Genomic DNA, 22752 nt, shown 5'->3' with positions numbered 1-22752 from the left:
AACACCCCAGCATCATTCATACATATTCAAACTGTTTTAGAAAATTCAATCACGAAGCTTTAAAGCTCTATTTTAGAAGAAAAAGATGGGTAATCCTTCCATAATGAACACATCATGACCACTGTGAGTCTTTAATGAAATTTTTTTAGCAGATATTAAAAGCAATAGATCATCATCTGCCTGCATGAAGAGGCAAGAACATGGGAATTGTTTAAACTCCACTAAGACASGCAAATTCACTAATCAGAAAGGTCGCAGAAATTAAATTCTGCTATGAGCAGACAAACAAAAGCTTTTTCTGCATATGGTACTAAAAAGAGCCATAATATCCATGTGGAATACRTACTGTAATCCCAACAGCTTTCTCTGCTCTTGTCACAGGCTGCATGTGTAAATAAAAAAGCCACTGCAGTTATACGAGGCACTGGTTTAATCTGTTACTGTAGGACTGCTAAAAAGGGGTGGGTTTTTTTGTTGTATTGAAGAAATATACCACAGCACTTCGATTTTTCATCTGACCTCTCAATTCCTACCTGGCGGAGATACAGCTTGAGAACATTGCTGATATCATGAGCATAGAGTTCTGAAAGCTCAACCAAATCCTTTCCATTTTCAAAAGCTTGACAAAGCTTTTCAACTCTTGATTTGGCTCCATTCACACGATAGATGCCCTGAAATTAAAAGACCAGCACGACTCTATATCAGTTTGAAAGGAAATTTTAAAACACAGATTATATTGACAGTACCGCATTAAAATCTTAAGAGAATTTTTTAAGATTTTGTCTGAAACTTAAACATGAACAAAGTTGAGCATACCTTGACATTCAGTGCTCTGCTTTCAATTTCTGATGTACACTTTTTGATGATGAAAGGAATGCCATCAGGAACATTTTTAGCAGCTTGGGCAAATTCTACTCCAAATAAGTGAAGCCTTCCATGAAGTTTTTTGTGCCCACATTGAATAGCTAAAGTCTCTAAACATTTTTTATGGCATGCGAGTGAACACTACAGGGGAAGAAACAAAAAAGCACATGGTTTGATACAATCTGGTATCATAAGAAATACCTCTGTTGTTTGCAACCCATATGTGAGCAAAAGGCAAGATTTGTTAGGATGTTGTGCCTCTGCTTTAAGTTCACAGTGATTATACGAGCCACAAATTCTAGTTTTTATTTAGAAACATAATTCCATTTTCCAAAACTGCCAATTTCACATTAATCCCAAGGAGGAATTTAAACTAATTTTCAACTTACCTCCTCACATTCAGCTCCATGAAATACCACTAAGCAGTCACATTCTCTGCATTTAGATGGAGCTCTCAGCTTCCGTAGTTTGTGTGTTTGTGCTGCTTTGGACATATTAGCATTTCTAAAAGGTCCTGGAGAATTTGCAGTTTCAGATGTGAGATCGTTTAAACCTGAAGAGAATTTCTCTGTTATACTCATTTTAATATCAACTATTGCAATGGTAGTTATTCTTGTTTCTTAGAATTGTGCTGCACAACAGAAGTCTGTAAGTAATGGCAACTATCAAAATAATCAAAAAACATTTCAATCACAAGAAGGCAAAACTATGTTACAGTTCACAAAATAGAGACATTAACTATCAAGCAATCTTATGCAAAAGGGGAATCAAACAATCATTTTTGCATTTTTAAGTATTCAATTTTCTCCTCTATTGTAGCAACATGAAAATACTAGCACATTTAATTCCAACTGCCTGCATGTCAGGCAACAATTCACGAAAGTTTAATTTATGCATTTCAAAATCCTGTAGTAGAGGATGAAAGATGGCTTGTTTTGGCCTGTAGTGTTTCTGAARGACTTAGAATATTTTGCAGCAAGGAAGAATTAACACACACTCATGGCAGAAGCCACATAAAATAAAAATAAATTGACAAAAATCACTGACTGTCAGTTTACTCTAACAACATCAAAATATTTTCTAGAGCCTTCTAAAACTAAAAAAGAATAGCAACTGGTCTTTTTTGTGTCCATTTTTGTTCAATCAATTTACTTAAAATGCTATCAACAGCTCTGTGAACCAAACCCCTTTGTTTTACAGATAACTTAAAATCAGCACATGCAGTTAATTGCCCAGAAAGCTTTGTAAATGCTCAAGTATTAATTAAACAATACCACTCCAAGTGAAAGCTTGCTTTCATTAACACACTCCCATGCTTTCAGTCTACATCTGAATTAATGATGTTTATCACAGATTGATTCCTAGAAGGTAAAGTATACGTTTAGGAAATAAGGACTAAGTAAAGAACTTCCTAAGGGCTTTTTTGAGCTACAAATATTTAAAAATTAGTTTGYAAGTACTGTAGACATAGCATAGAACGATTTCTGATAATCCAGTTATTCAGATTTCAATGCCTGTGGCAACATAGTCGTTGTACAGTCAAAATTCATTTGAAAATTAGAAATGGCCTGGTCAAACCTGGGACAGACATTACTGAACTCACTTATCTTAGTTGAAAAGGGTAATTACCCCTCAGGTATTAGCCCTAAACATTTAGATAGACTTTTTCCAATTTGCCACTTAACTCTGTGTATTTGTGCATTTCACATCAAAGTTTAGAAGTGATCTTACATAACTCAGTGCCTGCACTGCATTTGCATTTAAATGTAAATGTCTGGAAGAAATGGTTAGTGGATCATTTGCTTTACCTCAAGAGGGTGAAGACACTAGAAATGTTCTATGGTTGCCCACACAGTAACTTAAACATATAAAGACAATTCTGTACCACTTCATTAAAATGACCTGATGTTATTTAGCTCTCAACCTCAAGTGGATGCATACTGCATTGAAAAGCAATGCTGCTGGCAATCACACCTTGTTAGAGTACTTTCCTTAAGCACATCAAAAAGAAAAGCCACACACTGTAACAAAAAGCACATTCTGAGGACTTCAGGTATGGAAACAACATTACCACAGTCTGAAGGAGATGGTGGCTCTCTTTCATCAAGATCATCTGCAGATGACATAGTCCCMGTGGAAGGTGTTCGGGGAAGTCGTCTTTTAAAATCCCCTGGCAGATGAGAAAAATTTTCAGGAAGCTGTATGCATCAGTTCCACCCGTTAACTTTTCATTACATGCTCTGCTCAAAACTTGCTTATTTAACAATGACKTCCCCACAAATGGAAAACAGTGCAGAAAAAAGACTTCAGATTAGTATAGCAGTGAGTGTAGCTGTACCTGGGCTGGCAGATGGAGAATCCATGGATCGTGACTCACTGCTTCCCCCTGCACTTTCAGAATCACTGCACATTCCTCCACTCTGGTTGCCAACTGACCAGGACCTGAACGGTGGTGGCCCTCGCACTGCTTTTGAAAAGAAAGTCTGTTAATTCCAAATGCCAAGGACAAAATTAACTTTTTTTTTAAATGAAGACTAACTATGACTATATTCAAAAKAGGAAAATACTGCACAAGTTACATGAACATGCAACATAGTGAAAAAACCCCAAGGCATGGGGTAAGAGCTTCAGGAGCTAAGAAAATTAATTCAGAAACTCRAAAATTGTGCTTTTGCAGAAGATCTGCAGTTAACATAGAATTTACAGAACTAATGGATTTTTCAATTGCTAAAGTTAATTGAAATAGTTTAGTCYACTGAGCTTGACAGTACTAGCTGTTTGTGATTTCTTGTCAAAGAATCTAGGTATGCATACAGGCAGTTTTCCATTTATCCTTATTATGCTCAAGTACATGTTTCATAGGCTTTGAACTTTAGAATACATTTTTAACCCTTCAGTGCTACATTTCTGAGACATCAAGCTTTTTTTTTAAATATTAATTTTTTTTTTTTTTTTTTTTTTTTTAATTAGGGACTGAGCTCCAGAAGAAATACAGAACTACCTTGAATATCTGTGTTGCTGGAAGATCTCTTCTCTCTAACCTTTTGTGAACGGTGATAAATAGGGCTTCCCACATCATCTAAGGTCTGAGCAGGAAAATCTCCTGAACACTGAGATAAGTTACCATGGGATGTATGGATGCTGTTTGTTGATTGCTTATTAAAAACCCTTCAAAAAGAAGAAAGTGATTTAAAGAATGAATAAGACAGAACTGAATGAAAAGCAATGCATTTTTTAATCCCTGGGCATTAAAAATGCTAATTTAATTACTGTTCCTGAACATACATTTCTGACATGTCATCCTTGAAGACCAAAATTAAAAATATAAATAGAAGGGTGGCCATTTATTTTCAATGAAATATGTGAGATTTCCTTAATGTTTTCTCTCTACCCAAAGAGAATCAGCTTTTCCACATCTCTTCACAGTATAATGAACAGTATCTTGCAGACTTTGAAAAACAGCCCATCTGTTCATCTGAAGATCAGAATAATTCAAAAGCCATTGCATTCCATGGTTATGCTTTCCCATCCAAAAGATTCTCTGCCCAGCCATCAGGACCATCCACCTTATAAATATACAGGTGTTCACATGCTCTGCTTTTTAAATGCACACAAAATGTATTGAAGCTGCCAGAGTCAATCCCATTTTGAAAACTCACTCTCATGGCATGGACAGAATTCTGTTAAGAGTATTTAATGTAAAACGCTGAAGCACCCTGGGGACAAAATGGCCCGCTGGCCAAGTTTAGTAGTCAGGAAGCTGTTCCTTAATCAGCTCTACCACATCAAGTTCAAGGGAAATAGAGACTGAAAAGCATTAAAATTTGCATTTGATCAAGCTACTGTCCCTTAAATTAATGCAGACTCATACAATAAAAATGATCAAGTACACGAAGAATCACAAGGCCGTGACAAAGAAAACAAAAGGTGGCGAGAGAGGAGAAGAAAAAACACCCTCCTATAAATGTCAAGYAGTAAATATCTGGGAGAGCACACAAAGAATTTGAAATTTCATGCTCATCAGTTTCTCAGGGAGCTACACAGTTAAATCCCCCTAAGTCAAAGTTTATGAGTATAGCCTAAACTAGTCTTAAAAGGCAGGAAATTTACAGACAAGAATTAAGAATCTCAGCTTTAACTTTGAGTTTCCTGCCTTTTGTTGGTAGAAGTCTGACTCAAGCATTTGGTTTTTTGTATTTAGTTTCCTTTTGAAAAACGATGACGACGCTTTCCTGTAGAACTGTGAAACGCACAGATTGAAATGGATATTCTGGTGCTTTAGTGCCAAGATTACTATTTTACAACAAATTAAAGGTGGAAAAGCATTTGGCATGCTGACACAAGGAGCTGTCTTTGTCTTGAAGTCTTTACTTCCACATTAGCTGTTTCTTTCATAGTTTAACACTAAAAATTTCCATTTCATACAGGTTGGARAAAAATAATTAAGTTACAACATGCCCCTACAAATGGACTCTGAGCTTTTTTTAGGCACATAGCATGAGATAGAAATCGAGCAACACTTCCTGCCAAAAAGTTGCCAAATGTAAACAGTATGAAAGAAGCTACTCAGTGTAGCAGCAAGGCTTGTAGAAGAGGAAGACTACCTCTTCAGACTTTATAAACTGATTATCAAGTACTACTTGCCTCATAACACTACCAAGCCAAAATTTACAATTTTTGTATTAACCAGTATCTACATTTAAACCGCAACAAGTCAAGTCTTGCACAACAATTGTCACTGTTTTAGCAAGTCTTATTGCCTGAAATGACATTCAGCTTTAGAGTTCAGAGGCAGGTTTTAATGTCAACAATATATATAATCTACCATGTAAAAGATGAGATAAAAACAGAATAGTAAAGCATGGTAAAACACCAGGATTCCTTTAGTTCCTCCAAAAACATTCTTTTATTGTTAAAAACATGTGCCTAGTGTTCCATTCTAAACCAAGCAAATGCCACTTGTACTTTGGCACTTACCCATCAACCTGGGAACTCTGGGTTTCAAAACAACCTGATTCAACAGGAACACCATCCTTTGGCAAGCTTTTCACAAACTCTGAATACTGCTGACCAGGGTCATAGAGTTTGGCACTCTCACAGAGGGACTGGCAGTTAACTGGAAGAGATACAACCTGAGCATGCTGCAGCTGGAACAGGTTAACTGTTGCCTGTTGGGAGAAAACGATTTTCATTATTTGTAGGTAATTTACTAAATATTTCACTTACTCTTTGCTCAACCCACATTAATACCCTAACAGAGGATTATTTGAACAATAAGACTAGATAATTTCAAGAAACTAATAATGTGTTACTTTGCATAAGTCTCCTGGAAGTCGACTGCCTGTAATACAGATAGAAGTATTTCTCTTCTCTCTGGGTTATTGAATCCTCCCAGTAGCAAAAGCAATTCCAATTGCTTCTCACTCTGGGTTGATCAAGATAAACAGCAAGGGGTTTTGCTGTCAAAAAGGTTTTTTCATCTTCTGGAGGGAATATGGGTCATCACTACAATGATGAAGTAGTTGGAATTCCAAACCCAGATGAGCTCTGTATTGTCTTGAAACATGAAATGGACAAAACTCTGTCCCAACAGACAGATCAACTGAATATTTTCTTCATTAAATTACATAACACTTCTAAATAATATGATCATGTGCCAGAGACCAGAAAAGGGGGACACTACATAACTGCTTTGTCAGCTTTCAGATTGCAAAGTAGTTTACAATTCAAATATACTTGAACTGACAAGTCTGACTGTGGTTTCTACTGTTCTTATTGGGTTGGTTTTGGGGCTGCTTGTGGAGCAGAGTTGTGTCTGATGTTTTATTTTCACTTCCTGCCCCAGCATTAAATTGTCATTGTCACAWCTAAACAAGCAAAATGACCAAACATCTCTCGGCGTAATGTGCTCTTAAGCTTCAAAAACGTTTTAAAAAATTGTGCATGCAATATGCATTTTGACCACATTTGCACACAATAAATTAGTGCATTCAACTAGACACAATGAATCCTGCAGTAACTGAGATAGCCCTTAAGGCTTAAGTGTGTTAATGTCCATTTTGGGCTTGATCCAAATGGCTTTGTTAATGCACTAATCAAAGCAAAGAAAGCTGTACTCTTAAGCAACGGAGGAACACTACTGTCATCAAAATTTTTAAAAGGTATTTTATAAGGATTGTGTAGTCAGCAAGGCAAYAGCTCATGAAACATCCAGAAATGTTAAAGACGTGTAACTCCYCCGCACTTCCTTTTAACTCCTACCAGAAAGAGAACACAAATAGATTAAAAGTTCTTCTTTTTCTACTGGCTTGACATCTGTCCTTTTAAAGTGGGGCTTATGGGGCTTTCTCTTAGTTTTAACAGTATTTATATATCTGTGCAAGATGTATTTTAAAAACCATGCTTACAGCTTTAAGAGTAAGATCACACTGGTAAATAAGCTCCCGAAGCTGTGTTAAAACATCACTTTTAAAACTTTCCAAATAATTTCTTTTTTCTTCAACCTCTGCCATGCTTGCTTTATAGTGTTCATTGGCTTCTTCAGCCTAAAGAAAACACAATTGTAAAGAGTTGATGGACCACAGGCCTTGATACTAGACACAAGAAAAAACTCCACTCAATATGCTTGTACTTTAGATTCTCTTTTCAGATAAAAACCCAAAAGAGCATAGCATGATTGAAATTAAAATTGTGAACCGAACTCTTACTCAAATAGCCCCCACTGGAAAAGCATGAGTAAAACCAGTATACATTTAACTTTAAAAGCAAGGAACAAAACCTCCTTACCTTTTGAAGAGCTTCCTCTTCCAGCCTTCGTTTTTTTTCCAGTTGCTTGCTGAAATCTTTCACAGAGCTTCCACTTGAGCTAAGATGTTCCTCCTCAGCACGAGCAGTACAGGATTTTGCCTTTTCATACTCATCTTGACGCTGTGTATACAGCAGCTTGGCTTTCCTTAGAGCAGCTTCCAGCTCTTGCTGCAGAAGAAAAGAAAAAGCAGAAGACTGAACGATATTAATTTTTCAGTTATTTAATGTGGTGTTTAAAGATACTTATGCACAGTTGGTATGCTGCAGTATAAAGTACTTAGCCATTTAAAGACAGCCTCTTACAAAAACCAGATTGTCATGAAATTGATGGTTACATCTACTTTCAACAAACCCTAGAGACTAGGGTGAATTGAAGTATGTAACAGCATAGTTTGAAAGTTTCATCCTTTCTAGAAGAATTCTAGACTGAACTGATAGATATGAAAAAATTACCAACCATTTTTTTCTGTTCTCGCTGCCAAAGTTCCTTGATATCTTTCCTTTGTCTATCCAACTCATTTTTCCTTCCCAGAAGAGGCTAGATAGAAAATATTAATGGAGTACATTAAAGGCATATAGGCTGGAAGTTGGTTCTTTTAAATATTCTATAAAATGATATTTTTGTCATTTTCTTTAAGCTTACCTGCACAAATTTGTTTGACTGGAGAGCAGCAGCTGTTTGCTGCCAAAGTTGACTGTTCTCAATATCATTTTGAAAAGCATTAACGAATATTGATTGGAATGGCATATAATCCTAAAATTACACAAAACACGTTAATGTTCTAGGTAAGACATAGGTATAATGACATTCTAAATGTCTGTATAACTGAACTAGATTTTCAATTAAATTTAGAAAGGTATGTACTAAAATAGGTATGAATGTAAGATATGAATGTAGAAAATTGATTTCTCATCTGCAATTCATTTTACTAGGAAAAAAAGTCTACAAGTCCAAATCACAAAGGATACAAGATACTGGACAGAAAARAGAATCTTGTGGAAACTAATACGCATATTCAACAAAAAGAGAATTATATATCCAATTTTCCCTAACAAATGGAAAGATGTAAAATGCAGATCTTTTAACTGCTTATGCTTTATGGTATAAATCAATTCTGCATCAGCTTAAAAATCCATTTCTCAACATCATCAGAGTTTTACTTTTGGGCAAGTCATCCAATACAGATTTAAGACCAAGAAAAAGCCCTTAAGATGTACTCACCTGGTGTCCAACAACAGCTTTAGCCGTTTCAGCCATTTTTGCTAAGTTTTTAGCACATTCCACTTCTGTTAAAAAAATTGCACAGTTACTGTTTACATTATAACACAACAGTTATAACACATGCTAAATGCTTTTTACAGCCTTCCTTTAACAAACAGACTACAGAGGGAACCACCTTCACTTTGTTACAGGCCCTTAATTATAGGAAATGCATGATAGCTCTGTCCACTTCAGTGGAACAGCTACTAATTTAGAAATCACATTATTGACAGTCTGCAGCACAGAGGCCTGACAACAGATTTAATTTCATCATGACAAAGCTGATTAAATGCCAGAAAGAGCCACTCACCCAAGCTAAGCTTTTTTTCTACCCATGCGACTACATCCTTGGTATATTTTGACCATGCTTTAGCATAGGACARAGCCGACTCAATTCCACTGTCATTTCTTAGGAGCATGCTATCAACCTCCTCTGCTCGAAGATGTCCTGCAAATAAAGCATCCAACACAAAGAAGTGATTTTTAGACATGACCACACACTGAGAGCAAAGCCAGTATTAGCCAACTGTGAATGCTTAAGCAGCTCTGATCTTGAGTTGGTCTTTAATGCTAGTTGACTCTAAACAGGACTGACAGAGGTTTTAGAAGAAATTAAAGGGTCATAGTATTTTATCTGGAGCAGTCATATGGTCAACATAACTTTCTTCAAGAAAGTGACCCAACAAAACACCAATCCTATGACAACACACAGAAGGTGCTTCAGGCCTTAGTTCTTTGCCCTCCCCACCCCCACAAAAAAAGCAACCTGGGTTGATTACTTTAAAAAGAATAAAACCTTTGCAATAGCTTTTCTTTTTTTTACAGTGAAGTTGTAATGGCAGCATAGTTGCAAAGAAGTGACCAAGCAACTTACTTAAAACATTTTTAAAAGAAAAAAGCCCACAGACACAAGACGGTGTTGATTTTCGATGCCAAATGAATGACCTACCTTGAATATCATCCCTTTCATGCAGTGAACCCCCAGACTCCACGGAAAGATTCTCAAAAGACTGGTGTACAAGAAACAAAACATTAAGTTAGCAAAGGAAACTAAAAGGCTGAAACTGAARTGCAAATATAAATGGCATTATCTGCTCTTTATTTTCTTGCAGATAGAGGAGATAAAGCAAACTGCACCATAAATCCCTCTCATGTAGGCACAGCATCTTTTACACTCCCACTGCTGTCAAATGAGACATAATAAATAGCAAGAAATCATTAGATATCTTTACATCAACAATCTTGAAAGTCTGTGATGGAAGAGTTAAATATCAACCAAATTTGTTTAACAATTAAGTGAGCTCCAGCTTTTCTTAAATCCCTACCTATCCCTTCAAAACCATTTCACACAGACCTAATGTCAGATACATATAACAGACATCATTCTACAAGCCATTACAATCCTATATTTCTTCCTCAAGGGAATAAATTTAGGATTTTTCCTAAATTACTTGCAGATGGTGCACTGTAGGCACAACAGCTAACCAGTAACACTTGTTAATGAAGCCCTGACAATCAGTATAACCTAACAGAATGTAATCCAATAATAAAAGGAATTTAGCACATCATGTCATCCTTACCTTTGTCCTCACACTACATTTTGCTACCCCTTTAGCTGTGCATGTTGAATTATTTGTAAGACTATGCTGAAGTCCTGACTCCTCAACAAATCTAAATGAATAAAAAGATAACTTAATAACCACTACCCCCTTAAAAGCCAAACCAAAACAAAGACACATCAAATCCTACATAATTTTAAATGGATAAACTAATTTTGTAAACTTTGAAGCACAAAGCAGAAAGAAAGGCTAAGCAATAGCTAAGAAATAGCAGCAAAATGCCCTTAAGCTTTGCAAGAACAGCTTGTTTCCATTTAGACTTTGGCACTGGTTTATTTTTAAAYACACACTAAAATTGAGCACAGTTATCAGTGATAAAAGTAGTTTTGGTTTGTTGGAGTTTTTTAATGTAAATGAAAACTGATCATAAATCACAACAAAATCCCTCAAGAATCATTGTTTACTTCACAGCAAARGCAGCTTTTCTATAGACCAAAACATGCAAGGTATTAATCATCAATGACATCAAACAGAATGAGACCATAGCCTAAAGATGTGTGTGCTTCCTAAGAAAGTGGAATATTATTACAGTGGTTGTCTAATACAAGACAGTGTCAACAAAATGGAAAGGCTTTTCCAGAAGAGATGGGAAATCTATCCAAAGCTGTCCCCAGCTAAACTGTTTAAAAATCCAAAAATATTAATTTAGCAATGGATCAATACTCAGTTCCASAGAAAGCCTCAGCATTCCTAGATTTAGTTTAGATTTTATATAAAATATTACTGTCTTCAAGTAGATTTTAAAGTTGTTAGGGAAGAAAAAATAACAATAAGAAAACCTCCATACTTTATAATAATTTGAGGCACTTATAAGTTCTGATCTTGAAAATTATTTCCTTTTCTGTAAGACCTAAATCATTGCAGTACTGAAAACTGTTCACTCCTTTCCAGTAAATCAATCAGGCACACTAGTTAGGGCAGCTAATCAAAGGTCACTCATTCTTTCACATTCACCCCACTGCAAATACGTAATACCACGTTTTAGAAGCAAACATGAACAAATATTTTTACCTATGTTCTACAACTTATTATCTGAACTTGATCTGTACAGCTTGCCCCCTTAAGCAACCAGTGACTCATCCCAGTAGTCCTAGCTAGACTTAAAAGCCTGACTTCTGGAGAGATTTAACTTCCAGCTTCAACCAGTCTCTTCTATCTTTTTTTCCCTCATTACCCAAGACTCTCACCCTGATAYAGGCAAATCTCTTCACACATTTTGAAAATTTTATCCTTCTCCATTATTATGCTTTCAGATGCACACAGCATCAAATAACATTCAAATAGCTTGTTGAGTAATGAAAGGTCAGGCATGTCTGTCTCATCTTTTTCATTATATTTTAAAAYGCTTTTGTTTTTAATTAAAAATATCTTTGCTTCCACCTTGTACATCTGGTTGAACTACAAGAGCTAAAATGAGAACAACTGCTTCTGCTAAGAGGGGGTATACATATCATTTAACTTAAGCTTCCAAGTGGAATGCCTTAAGTAAAGAACGTAGACTCCCCTGCAGTCAAGAGAAGCAAGATCAGTGCTGCCCACCCCTCTCATTGGAGCTATCCTCATCAGCTTAATTAGGCAGGTCCTTAACTAAAGAGGCAATTAAAATATTACTCCTTAATCAACCCCCAAAGTATTTACATGTTAAGTTCTACCAAAATGTTATGCTCTGTTTAAAATACAGCTAGCTGCTATGATCAACCACTGAACAAACACAACAACAGGAAAAGTTAATACAGCTATTAAATATTTAGCATTTAACTCCTCTTAACACTCCACTCCTGGCTGGCCTCCTACTTGCTCTCTGAATTGTAAATCAAAGTGAAATGCTTCACCTTTTAAATGTGTATTTGCCTAAATAAAAATGCACTTCTGACAGATTTCTAMGAAACTGAACTATCTTATCCTACCTGATCCAAAATTTAAAATGGTTCACCTTCACATTAGGAAAAGCAGGAGRCACTACAAAAATGAGCTTTTAAATATAAACTGGTAACTTCTGAAGCATCTAGAATAGAATTCCTTCTTCATTTCACTATATTCTACCTTCCCTTTGGCCTTTCCCCACCTCCACATTCAGAAGAGCGATCTTTTAGACAATCAATCATTCACTTCACAATACATTATATAAGACCATATCATTCCACAGGGATGCATTTCTGCAATGCAAAACCATTACAAGATTAAAATGTGGACAAATTCAGCACCTTCYTTCTACTGGAGAGCCAATTAGATGAACTAGTACTTCCTCAAATCTCAATTTACATGAGATGCTGGGTTCTGTGCTCTTTGATTTCATACTTCTTATCAGCAACTTAATTCCAAGTTTGTTGAAACYAGTTTTCTGAGTAGCCTACTTTTCCTCCATATTGTTTATGAAGACAAGTTTTGTAGCAGCTACAGAAATAGAATTTGTGTGACAACACACAAAGATGGGTTATCAAACATAGTGAAAATTTGAAAAGACTACGTAGCTTCATGGTATTGCTAGACACAAGTCTGTCTGAAGAAATGCTAAGTATGTTTCAACAAAGCCTTTAAAAAAGTGCACAATCTAACATTTTTTACTTGCTAATGCTTAGCTTGCAATACACACTAATTATCAATTGTATCTTCCTTGCATGTAACTCCTAATTTTATTTAATTTACCYGAAAGTCTGCTTCTATATAAACAAAAATTCAGAACAGAATTAGGAACTGAGAATTTTTCAATCACACTTTCAGAGTGTTTAAAGGTAAGTTTAAAATGTTACTGCTTTTCTTTGACTACCTATAAGTTGACAATTCTTTAGCCAATTGTTGCWGAAAGAGTTACAGCAAAAACTGGGCTCTGAAAGAAGAAAGGTTATTTTGTCATGAATACTAGTCTTACTAGTCTTCAAAAGCCAAAATTAGGCCACTAAACCTTTGGTTTCTAGGTTTAGCAGGTTAAGTCTAACTACTTCAGCAAGCAATCATTCAAGTATCTTTTTTTTTTCGTATTTATTTTCACTTAAMCAATCTAAAAATCTCAAAAACAATGACAGCAAATAGCCCTGTCGAGTCCTCACTATCATCTAGAATTGAGAATACATTCAAGTAGCTGAAACTTTGAATACACTTTTTTCCTTGGTTTAATCTTGTTCTAAAACTCAGATGACTACACATGCCCCAGGCTCCTGATGCAGAGTTTCAGTGGAACTGCAAGTCTCCTTTAACAGATATCATTCTATGCTCCAGGAGAACGAGTTTAGCCTACCCGACTTCTCCGAGATACAGGAAGTCCCAATGACGAGCCATTGTCTACATCTCCCATAAGGAAATCTGAAACACTGCCAGAAAAACAAAGAATTGTGTTACTTCATTACTTTACCTCACTAAGCAACTTTATATSATTGAATTAAAAAATTCAGATAGTGTTAGTAAATCCTTTAAAAGTTCTGCAAACCATTTTTAGCAGTTGCCTTATATTCCTTTTAATTTCTATACCATTCTAGATTTCCTTACAAAGAAAAAACTCAAACTGACAAAAACTGAGAGCAGTAAAATTGTTCTAGATGTAGTTAATTTAAATTACTTTATCAGAAAATAGTYGTCCAAAAGAAAACTAAAGCTCTTGTTATTGTTGAGTCTTAATTTGATTCAGCTCTTTAAAAACTCCTGGATTTCAACTTACACGTATCCRAAGGTGAATGCCAATGTTTCAATAGAAGAAAATATTTCACTGAAGAGTTCTCTCTTGTTTTCTTCATTAACTTCTTTGAAGTTCACCGCTTAAAGAAAAAAAAGAAAACCGAAGGGTGAGAGGTGGAGTCAGTCAAGCAAGTTTACTAGGCCTAGAGACAAATTTTATACAATCTCCTACAGAACATGCAGCACTATGCTTTTCTGAATAATTGGGAAAAACACAGTTTCAAAGAAGATTAGTAAGAAAGTAAACACTAAAAGAAAAAAAAAATAACACAATCCAGATGCTTCCCACAATGAAATCAGATTACTCTTTCACTTCCTGTATCTTTCCACTTAAGGAGCAGCTTTGTGTGGAAACATGCTGGTAATGCACGGAAGACAAAAACAGTAATTTACCAACTAGAGTCAAATCACACAGCAGCACCACCACCACAAAGCAGCTCACAAATGCCATCAGATATTTGAAATGCTGTTTCTTTTCTGAGYAGAAAACTCAGAATTCCCAACAGGAGCAGTAGTTTGTGGGGATGCCCCCAAACKTATGCAATGCAGAACACAACACTTCTGGCTGGAGTTCAGGCAAGGAGAAAGCTATCAAAAGGTGGTGTCCACAGCAAAACCCTTTCATTATTAACTCTATAGTCTGGCAAAATTATGTTTTTCYTGTTAAAGAAGAAAATCAGCATAACTGTTGGTGGTTCAAAATAGGAAGAARATTGTTCCTGGACAAACTAGATGGTTTAAATTGGTGATCAAGTACTCAGGCACTTAATACCACCTTTAGCAGGGTTCCATGACAAGCTGGAGTAAAGAAACAAGAAGAATGATTCACCCAGAGTTTCTACTAACTACTAAACAAGAAGGGGGAGGGAGAAAGAAGAAGACAAAAAGCACAACCATTTTTGTCTATTTCCAACGTATCTCCTTAATCAGTGGTGACAAGGAGATGTGTAGAGAAGTCGAATACACTTTAAACTGAAGCTGTACCCTCTGAATGGAAGTTTTTCCCAATGTTACATTGTGAGAAATGACAATTCCACATTATCAATTTTTTTAAATTTTCACTTTTTTAAAGCAATGCCAATATTCTTAGTTCTATAGATGTCTAAGTCACACACGATCACATATATTTCAGAGATATAGCAATGACATACATCCAGGTATTCACCCCACTTAGCATATTTTGCAAAATCTAACAAGGTTAATTTGTTTTCCTTGCATATCAAATACAAATAGAACAGAATACAATGACTTGTAGAAGTAGCAAACATAAAATAATGTTAAAATGTTGCCTATTCTATACAAATTTTCTCAGCAAATTAACAGGCTTTAATCTTAAAAAGTATTCAAACTTCCTGCCAGGTGCCTAAATACTAATGGGTAACAAACAAAGAAAGTACAGTAATCTGCTCCCCCATTAGACTTCCTTTGTGAAAGGAAAAGTTTTAACCAGCAAAGTAACACAGTTAAATCCATTCCTTTTTTACACAGTATGTCGACTTGATCAACATTTTTATAAGAACTATTTTACACAAAGCCACTACAGAAAATATGTATTCTTCTCATTGGCCATTTTTACAATTATTTGCAGATACAAAATAATATTGTAATATGCCTACAGCAAAAAACAATTACCACAGATTACAAAAACATTACCAGTCTCTGTTGACACAATTCACTACTAAATTACAGCTTCCCGACCTCTTCGTTCTGTTATACTTTGTAATTACATTAAAAAATGCCTCTGGCACCTTTGTTTGAAATGAGACTCAATAAAGCTCCACAGATTTTTTTTAATAACTTTGTAAATAGCAGTGGATTTCTTTTTAGAATTCAGGTTAGTTAAAAACCTCAACTTTCCAGAAATAATGCTGCATATAAATCTAAACTTCGCATTCCAAATCATTAAACAACAGTCACAATGAGACATATTGATTACTAACCACTAATGACTGGAAAAATCATTTAAGAGCTGGCATGAAATGCAAACTGTCTCAAAATTAGAAGGAATTAGCAAAAATTCTCTATGCATTCGAAGCACTTACCACYGAAACATTCGTATATCCATTAGCAGCAGTGTCTTCAGAGAGAGAGCACTTCTTTCCCTTAGTTAACAAGACATTAATATAGAAGCCTTTCCCTAAAGAAATGCCGCCTGTTTCACTCTGCCTTCCTGTTCCAGGAAGAGTTTTGTTAAACTTTACACTTTATATGCCAGAGAAATCCTTTCTTTTCAGGATCCATCACAAAAGAAATCACAGATCTCAGATTTTTCAGATTTACTTCTTTTCACTTCTCCCAAAACAGGTTAGTCTAATCTCTTAGTAATTCAGTAGAATACCACCAGTTTTTTTCTGGCTTACCACCACTGGAATGCTGATGTACTTAACGTCAACTTTAAACCACGCACTCTCTTTCCCCAGGACATCCTGACTGCACACAATAGCTACTGACAACAATGAACTATAGTAATCTTGCCATGTCTGGAAATGACAGCTATCTATCTATAGTTCTACAGATTTCAAAGCAAGTATACAACATGACAACTCTTACAAGCAAGACTTTAGATGACACATAATGAACTTCAAAAAAATCATGTGACAGCGATATATTAAGATCCAAATCCAGTACCAAAAATGCAAACCTAGCATACAGTGGATCTGTATTTCCAAAGCTGTCTTCACATTGAGGTGGGTTTGGCAATCTCATAGAAATGTTGCATTACACTGCAGTTTCAGCTCTTGGGTCATGCCATCAAAACTTTTTGGAATCAATTACAGACAATGCTGGGGAGCCCAAAACAGCCATGGAAGTTTTGGAAGTGAGAATCCCAGAAGCTGAAGYACAGCCTGAGGACATTTGAGCAATGCTTCTAAAACTGTGAAGAAAATGCTGACAGCTGTCAAGACCAAAGGGTAACTGGCCTTTAAAAGGTGATCCTTGGATAGTTCCCAGTTAGCTCACAAGCACACAACCCATGGGACACAGCCATGCTGGAGTCTGCACCAGTTCATTCGCTGCCTCAACCCCGCTGCCCGTACACTGCAGGACTGACAGCAGTAAAGCTTCCTTGCCAGCTGTCTGCAGAGMCTGGACAAGGCACAACTACACCAAGCTCGCAGAATTTGCTCTTTGCAGGTCAATTTTCTCACACTTAATAGCTATATATGGTAACATCACCATTTGTATTTTTAGACAGGAATACCTTGTCAATCCATATTTTACTAGTTGATTTATAAGAAGCAAACTGGCTGAGTTCTTGGAACTGAATACCTTTGCAACCAATTTTAACTTWAAACTCACAACTTTTGATGCTTTCAAAAACTTTTCAGAACTATTTCAAAAACAAAACCACTACCCAAACAAACAAAAAAACACAACAAAGACCAAAAGACCACACCCTCTCCCAAACAAAGAGTTGCAATATTTCTTGTTATAACCTCTTTTCTTCAAAAATGTGTGAAATAAATAGGGAGAGGAGCATAAGTAAAGTGCAACAGTATGGAGACTGGAAGGAGGCAGAAAAATATAGTACAGGCCCCACTGTACTATTTTTAGTTCTTAGTGCCATATAATTTCACCAGCCTGTACTTACTACCAGGTTTGGCAGCCTCCTCAATTAGAGCTGGATGCCAATGAGACAATTTCAAGGAACTGTCTCCTACTCCTTCTATAATACATTTTRATCTGAATGTGCAGCACAGATACACCAACAAAACTGAAATGACTTCATGTTGTTTGAGGTATTTCTTTTTGATGCGGAACTACTACAAAAAAACCTATGCCTACATAGAAAAATTATACAAGTGATTTTCAGTTTTATCAGGAATCCATGCTGATTCTAGTCATTAAGTCAAAGAGCGTAATTAAAAGCAAAAGAAGAGTACAAAGTTGAATTCAGCATGGGATCCGGAGTACCATGTACTCAGRGGCCATCAACTACTTAAAGGCACCAAGTGGAAAAATAAAAACTGAATACGGTGCTATTCCAGATGGGAAGAGACTTACAGTAACAGGAGTCTAAACAGGTTCCAAGCAAGATGCTTCAGTAAATCTTAGYTTTTCCACATCAAGTGAGGCGTCATTTAAAAGACATTCTTCATGAAGCACTCAAGCAGGCATRTATAAGTAGTAGACTCCAAAGAGATCCAGTGCACCATGTCATGCCCAAGACATAACCAGAGAAATCAAATGTGTCATGTCCCAATCTTCTCCTTGTCCTTTYCCTTCAACCTCAACCCAAAATAGTACAAGTCTCAGAAGTCTGTACTGCCAAGCATGACTTTCTGTAGCAAGATTCAGATAACATGTTAACAGCTAGTTTTTCCTTCAATCTGAAAGCAAAAGCATTAGATATCCAAAGCAGAACCACAAGCACATTCATATCATTCCCTTTGAAGATCCTGAGAAAKGGCCAAGGCTTGAAAAAGGGTCACAAGCACTCTAATTTTTGTTAGCCTTCAAAATATTCACACTTGCAGTAATCAAAAGGGGATAGTCTATCTGCACAGGACATTATGTTTCAAGCACAATGCAATTTGCCATAGTTATGAGAATACTTCAAAAGACAAAGTAACTAAGACTCCAAAGTTATTGTAACTGATTTAATGAAGAGCAAAAGGCATTTGTTTGTTAAAACAGCAGTTTGACCCTATATGAAGTTCCAAAGACAAATTAGATTTAAAACCCTAACGTTACACTGAGATTCAAAACCAGGGTGGAATCACGTGTAAATCCCAGCTTCTATTTCATCTTCTCCTAAATAAACATCAGAATTTTCCCATGCCAAGTTAATTTTCTTCATAAATCTGACTACAGAGCGCTTCCATATCTTTTTATAGTTCTGTCCTCCAATGACAAGAAACAGATGAGTCACATGAACCTTTCATAATGCCACATTAACAAAGACTGGGAAGACAGAGGAAAAAGGATACTGGATATGTTTTACCAGCTCCTCGCATTCTTGTAGCTTCCTGTTTATTCAAAAGCTACATTACCTCTAGTGAAATAACCACAGCTGAAAACCTGTAAATGCATGTGTCACAGGCCACTGTAAGCAAACTTGAGGTCTGATATGCTTACAATTCACCACAATGTGCTGTATTTTTATTTCTRCTTTCTCAGTGCCAGCAGTCATACACTTCAGTTTGAATATAAACTTGGAGCAGTATGAGCCTCAGACAAAAATCAGCTGTAAAAACCAAACAAGTGCTAAAGGCAAACCGCCTTGACATTTACCACAGGTTATGTTGGGAGGTGATAGCGTTTTCATGCAGCAAAGGCTTTGCTGTTCTTAGAGAAGCAGGACTGAAGCACCAGTCAGAAAGAGCTCAAGTCCTCAATCTCCCCATTTCCATCTCCAGAGGTGTGACAAACACAATACGTGTCTGAGCAAACATAGATGGGCATTATGTGAGCCTTCATATCAAAGTTCTTGTTTGTATCAATGCTACAAATATTGAGGCAGTGCTGACTGAGACCATCATCTTTAATGTGATCTGGAGTTCCCCTTCCTTGCAATTGTGTGGCCAGGTCACACAGTCTGGATCAAAGRAATGACTATTTGCCACAGAGTGAGTTTGTGTTTACTTTAGCCAAAGGATCATGGAATGATTTGGGCTGGAAGGGATCTTAAAGCTCACCTAATTCCAATGCCTCTGCTATGGGCACGGACAGCTCCCAGCAGACCAGGTTGTTCAAAGCTCCATCCATGCCTTGAACACCACCAGGCAGGAGGCACCCACAGCTTCTCTGGCCAAACCATTCCACAATAGAGAATTTCTTCTGTGTATATAAGCTGAACYTGAACTCTTTCAGTTTAAAGTCTTCCCCTCTTGTCCTATAACCACATGACTTTGTCAAAAGTCCATCTCTGGCTCTCTTGTGGCCCTTCAGGTACTGGAAGGGGCTCTAAGGTCATCATCTCTGTGACCCTCCTCTGAACTTGCTCCAACAGGTCAACATCCTAATATCAGGTGCTCCAGAGCTGGATGCAGTCCTCCAGGWAGGGGGTCTCAACAGGGGAGTAAAGAGGGAGACTCACACTGCTGGCCACGCTGCTTTGGATGCAGCCCAGGATAGGATTGTTTTCTGGGCTGCAAGAATACATTGCTGGGTCGTGTGGAACTTCTCATCAGCCCATACCCCCAAATACTTCTCAGAGTCCCTCTCAATCCATTCTCTGCCCAGCCTGTGTTTGTGTTTGGGAYTGTCCCAASCCAGRCATATGACCTTGCACATGGCTTTGCTGAACTTCATGAGGTTCACACAGGCCCACATCTAAAGCCTGTCAGTGTCCCTCTGGATGGCAYCTCTTCCCTGCAGTTTCTTCTGTATATRTAGAATTCCATCTACAACTCCAAACCAGAGTCAATCAAGTCACTAACTACAACTTTCCATAAATATGAAAGGTAGTAATTCCTTACCTTTTACTTTTGCAATAACTGTTCCTGCAGCACTAAGAATATCAACTGAATTTARAGTCTGATGTTTATTTATCACTGCTTTTAAAACACGTAGCAACTCTCCCAGGCGTTCATGTACGACTTGATGCAGTCCATCTTGATTTTCTGAGAAAAGTAAAGGAGAAACTACATCAAAACAGTGAATTAACACCCAATCACATTACAAACCAGTTTGATGGTATTCTGCTCCATGGGATTGTAGACCATATTGAAGCGGAGTCTACTTAAAATAAAGAAATTGTTAAAAGATAGAGTTATACTAGCAGCTGCCAATAGTAAACTTGCAATATTTTACATCATTTACACAAACTTATTTCTCACAAAAAGTCAAACAAGCATACTTGAAAAAAAGGAATCAGAATTCTACACCAATACCCCAAGGTTTCTGAATTAAATCACCTTCTTTTTCTCATGCCATTTAATCAACCACCATTTTGATAATTACACAWATGCAAAAAAGATATAAACAAAAGATTTTGATTGTTCATTAAGCATTTCTTCACCTGATATAAATTCAACACAATTTCTGCATACATGTAAATTAAAATTTCTGGCAAATGTTGGCTAGTTTTTAACTAAAGTATCAGTGAAATCTTAAGCATCTTTAGTATCCAAGCCTAGACCTACAAAGGTCTTTAAGCATGTCATCCCTGGTAAGTTTAACACATGAATTAGGCCTAATAAAAAAAATTCTCAAGTACACACTCCAAGATGGTGATGTTTTTYACAGCATATGCCTCTTCCTATGCGCCTGTAAACCCCAACCCCATCTTTGTTTTAAAAAAACAAACAACTTCTTGTTGCATCCATGACACAGGTTAAATCACAAGCTCTTCTGTTCTGTTACAGAAGAGGTGCTGGTGCATGAATTAAAGTTTCTCATGTGCTAGAGTGCTGCGTTGCAAGTTGTGGTAAAAAGCTTTCAAATTCAGGAAAGTCTAGCTTATGAAAAAGAAAAAGAGGATCTAATACAAGCTGACTCACTTCCCCACCGAGCAGAGGCAATTCTGTGTTGTCTGTGGCCATGATAACAAACAGATCAATTACAGTACAGTGCAAATTGATCCAGTGTTGCTCAGAGAATACTTTCAACTCAGAGCCATTTTTTGTGGTGACAAGACATTATATTTAGGCTCCAGGCAGCTAAATTTTTCTGAGGAATCCACACAGTACAACCTGACACATCAGTACAGAAGATCACTGCTGTCAGGTGTGCAGGTGAGGGGGGCTACACACAAACTACATATGAATGTACCAGATACAATAGCAAGTCTCCTAAGGACCTCTGTGATTCAGGCTACATTGCCCTACATGTTACAGACCAGAAGACTTTTTTTCCAACTCAGACTGGCTTATACATTTTCAAAGAGAAAACCTTCACTCAGGAAGTAYACTAAGGTAAAAGCTTTATCCAACATTCACTGGCAATTTTCCTGCCGGAAGGGACAAAGAAGCTCTATCAGTAACMGGACACACAAAAATGGAGGAAAGCCCATCTTACACAGCAGTAAATTAAAAAAAGTTCTATGTAATTTGTTAAAAAAAACCCAGTTATGGCTATATCTTCATATACATGTACACATCATGATTTTTAACTGACTCAAACAAAGCAAAGTCAAAAAAATGTCAAAAGCCTGGTACTCCATGTGGCCATGATTCAGTGCATCCACATTAGCAGCAGAGGTTGTTTATGACCAACACAMATTGATCTAAAGGCATCCTATAGCTCAGAGTTTGGAACTCCGTGGGGAAAGCAATCCTGGCTTGAAGCAGTTTCCATGAAAACAATAGAGAAGTTGCAACCTTGGCTAAGAAACTATTTATAAGGGATATKAAAGAAGATTAGAAAACTTTAAAAGGCATGAAAATACCAGGTAGAATCAATTACAGGTTAAAAAAGACCTTTAAGGTTCCTCATGTGTTGGGTAAAGACAGAAAGCCACAGCCTGTGAAGATTAATAAAGCAAAATTGATCCAAAATGGAGTTTCTTAGCAATTAAAATGTGATAATATATCTTACCAGAAGAATAGAGCTGGAGGAAAAGGCAAAGTAAGTGGGAAGAGGAAGAAA

At 36.7% G+C, this 22752-nt stretch overlaps 1 protein-coding gene across 7 annotated transcripts in view; it reads right to left on the bottom strand.

The window, feature by feature from the left end:
- Positions 1-22752, bottom strand: part of ARHGAP29 (Rho GTPase activating protein 29) — a 47763-nt gene that overhangs the window by 5755 nt on the left and 19256 nt on the right. For 2 of the 7 annotated variants that reach the window (XM_057373609.1, XM_057373617.1), the window contains exons 3-19: positions 20643-20786; positions 14204-14300; positions 13787-13859; positions 9882-9942; positions 9243-9380; positions 8894-8958; positions 8315-8425; positions 8129-8209; positions 7651-7839; positions 7272-7409; positions 5842-6032; positions 3866-4032; positions 3203-3328; positions 2936-3034; positions 1254-1417; positions 817-1005; positions 534-671 (exon numbers count right to left, since the gene is read on the bottom strand). In XM_057373609.1, coding sequence (XP_057229592.1) covers positions 534-671; positions 817-1005; positions 1254-1417; positions 2936-3034; positions 3203-3328; positions 3866-4032; positions 5842-6032; positions 7272-7409; positions 7651-7839; positions 8129-8209; positions 8315-8425; positions 8894-8958; positions 9243-9380; positions 9882-9942; positions 13787-13859; positions 14204-14300; positions 20643-20786 — 2171 coding nt within the window. Of the gene's footprint in view, positions 1-533; positions 672-816; positions 1006-1253; positions 1418-2935; positions 3035-3202; positions 3332-3865; positions 4033-5841; positions 6033-7271; positions 7410-7650; positions 7840-8128; positions 8210-8314; positions 8426-8893; positions 8959-9242; positions 9381-9881; positions 9943-13786; positions 13860-14203; positions 14301-16262; positions 16572-20642; positions 20787-22752 lie in introns of those variants that run through there. The other 5 variants (XM_057373584.1, XM_057373600.1, XM_057373592.1 and 2 more) reach the window with 4 other exon arrangements.

The sequence above is a fragment of the Malurus melanocephalus genome, unplaced genomic scaffold (assembly GCF_030028575.1).
Source record: "Malurus melanocephalus ecotype Western Australia unplaced genomic scaffold, MMel_1.1 scaffold_8, whole genome shotgun sequence".
Taxonomy (NCBI): domain Eukaryota; kingdom Metazoa; phylum Chordata; class Aves; order Passeriformes; family Maluridae; genus Malurus; species Malurus melanocephalus.
The sequence above is the reverse complement of the archived record's forward strand: the minus strand, read 5'-3'. Positions and strand labels throughout refer to the sequence as shown.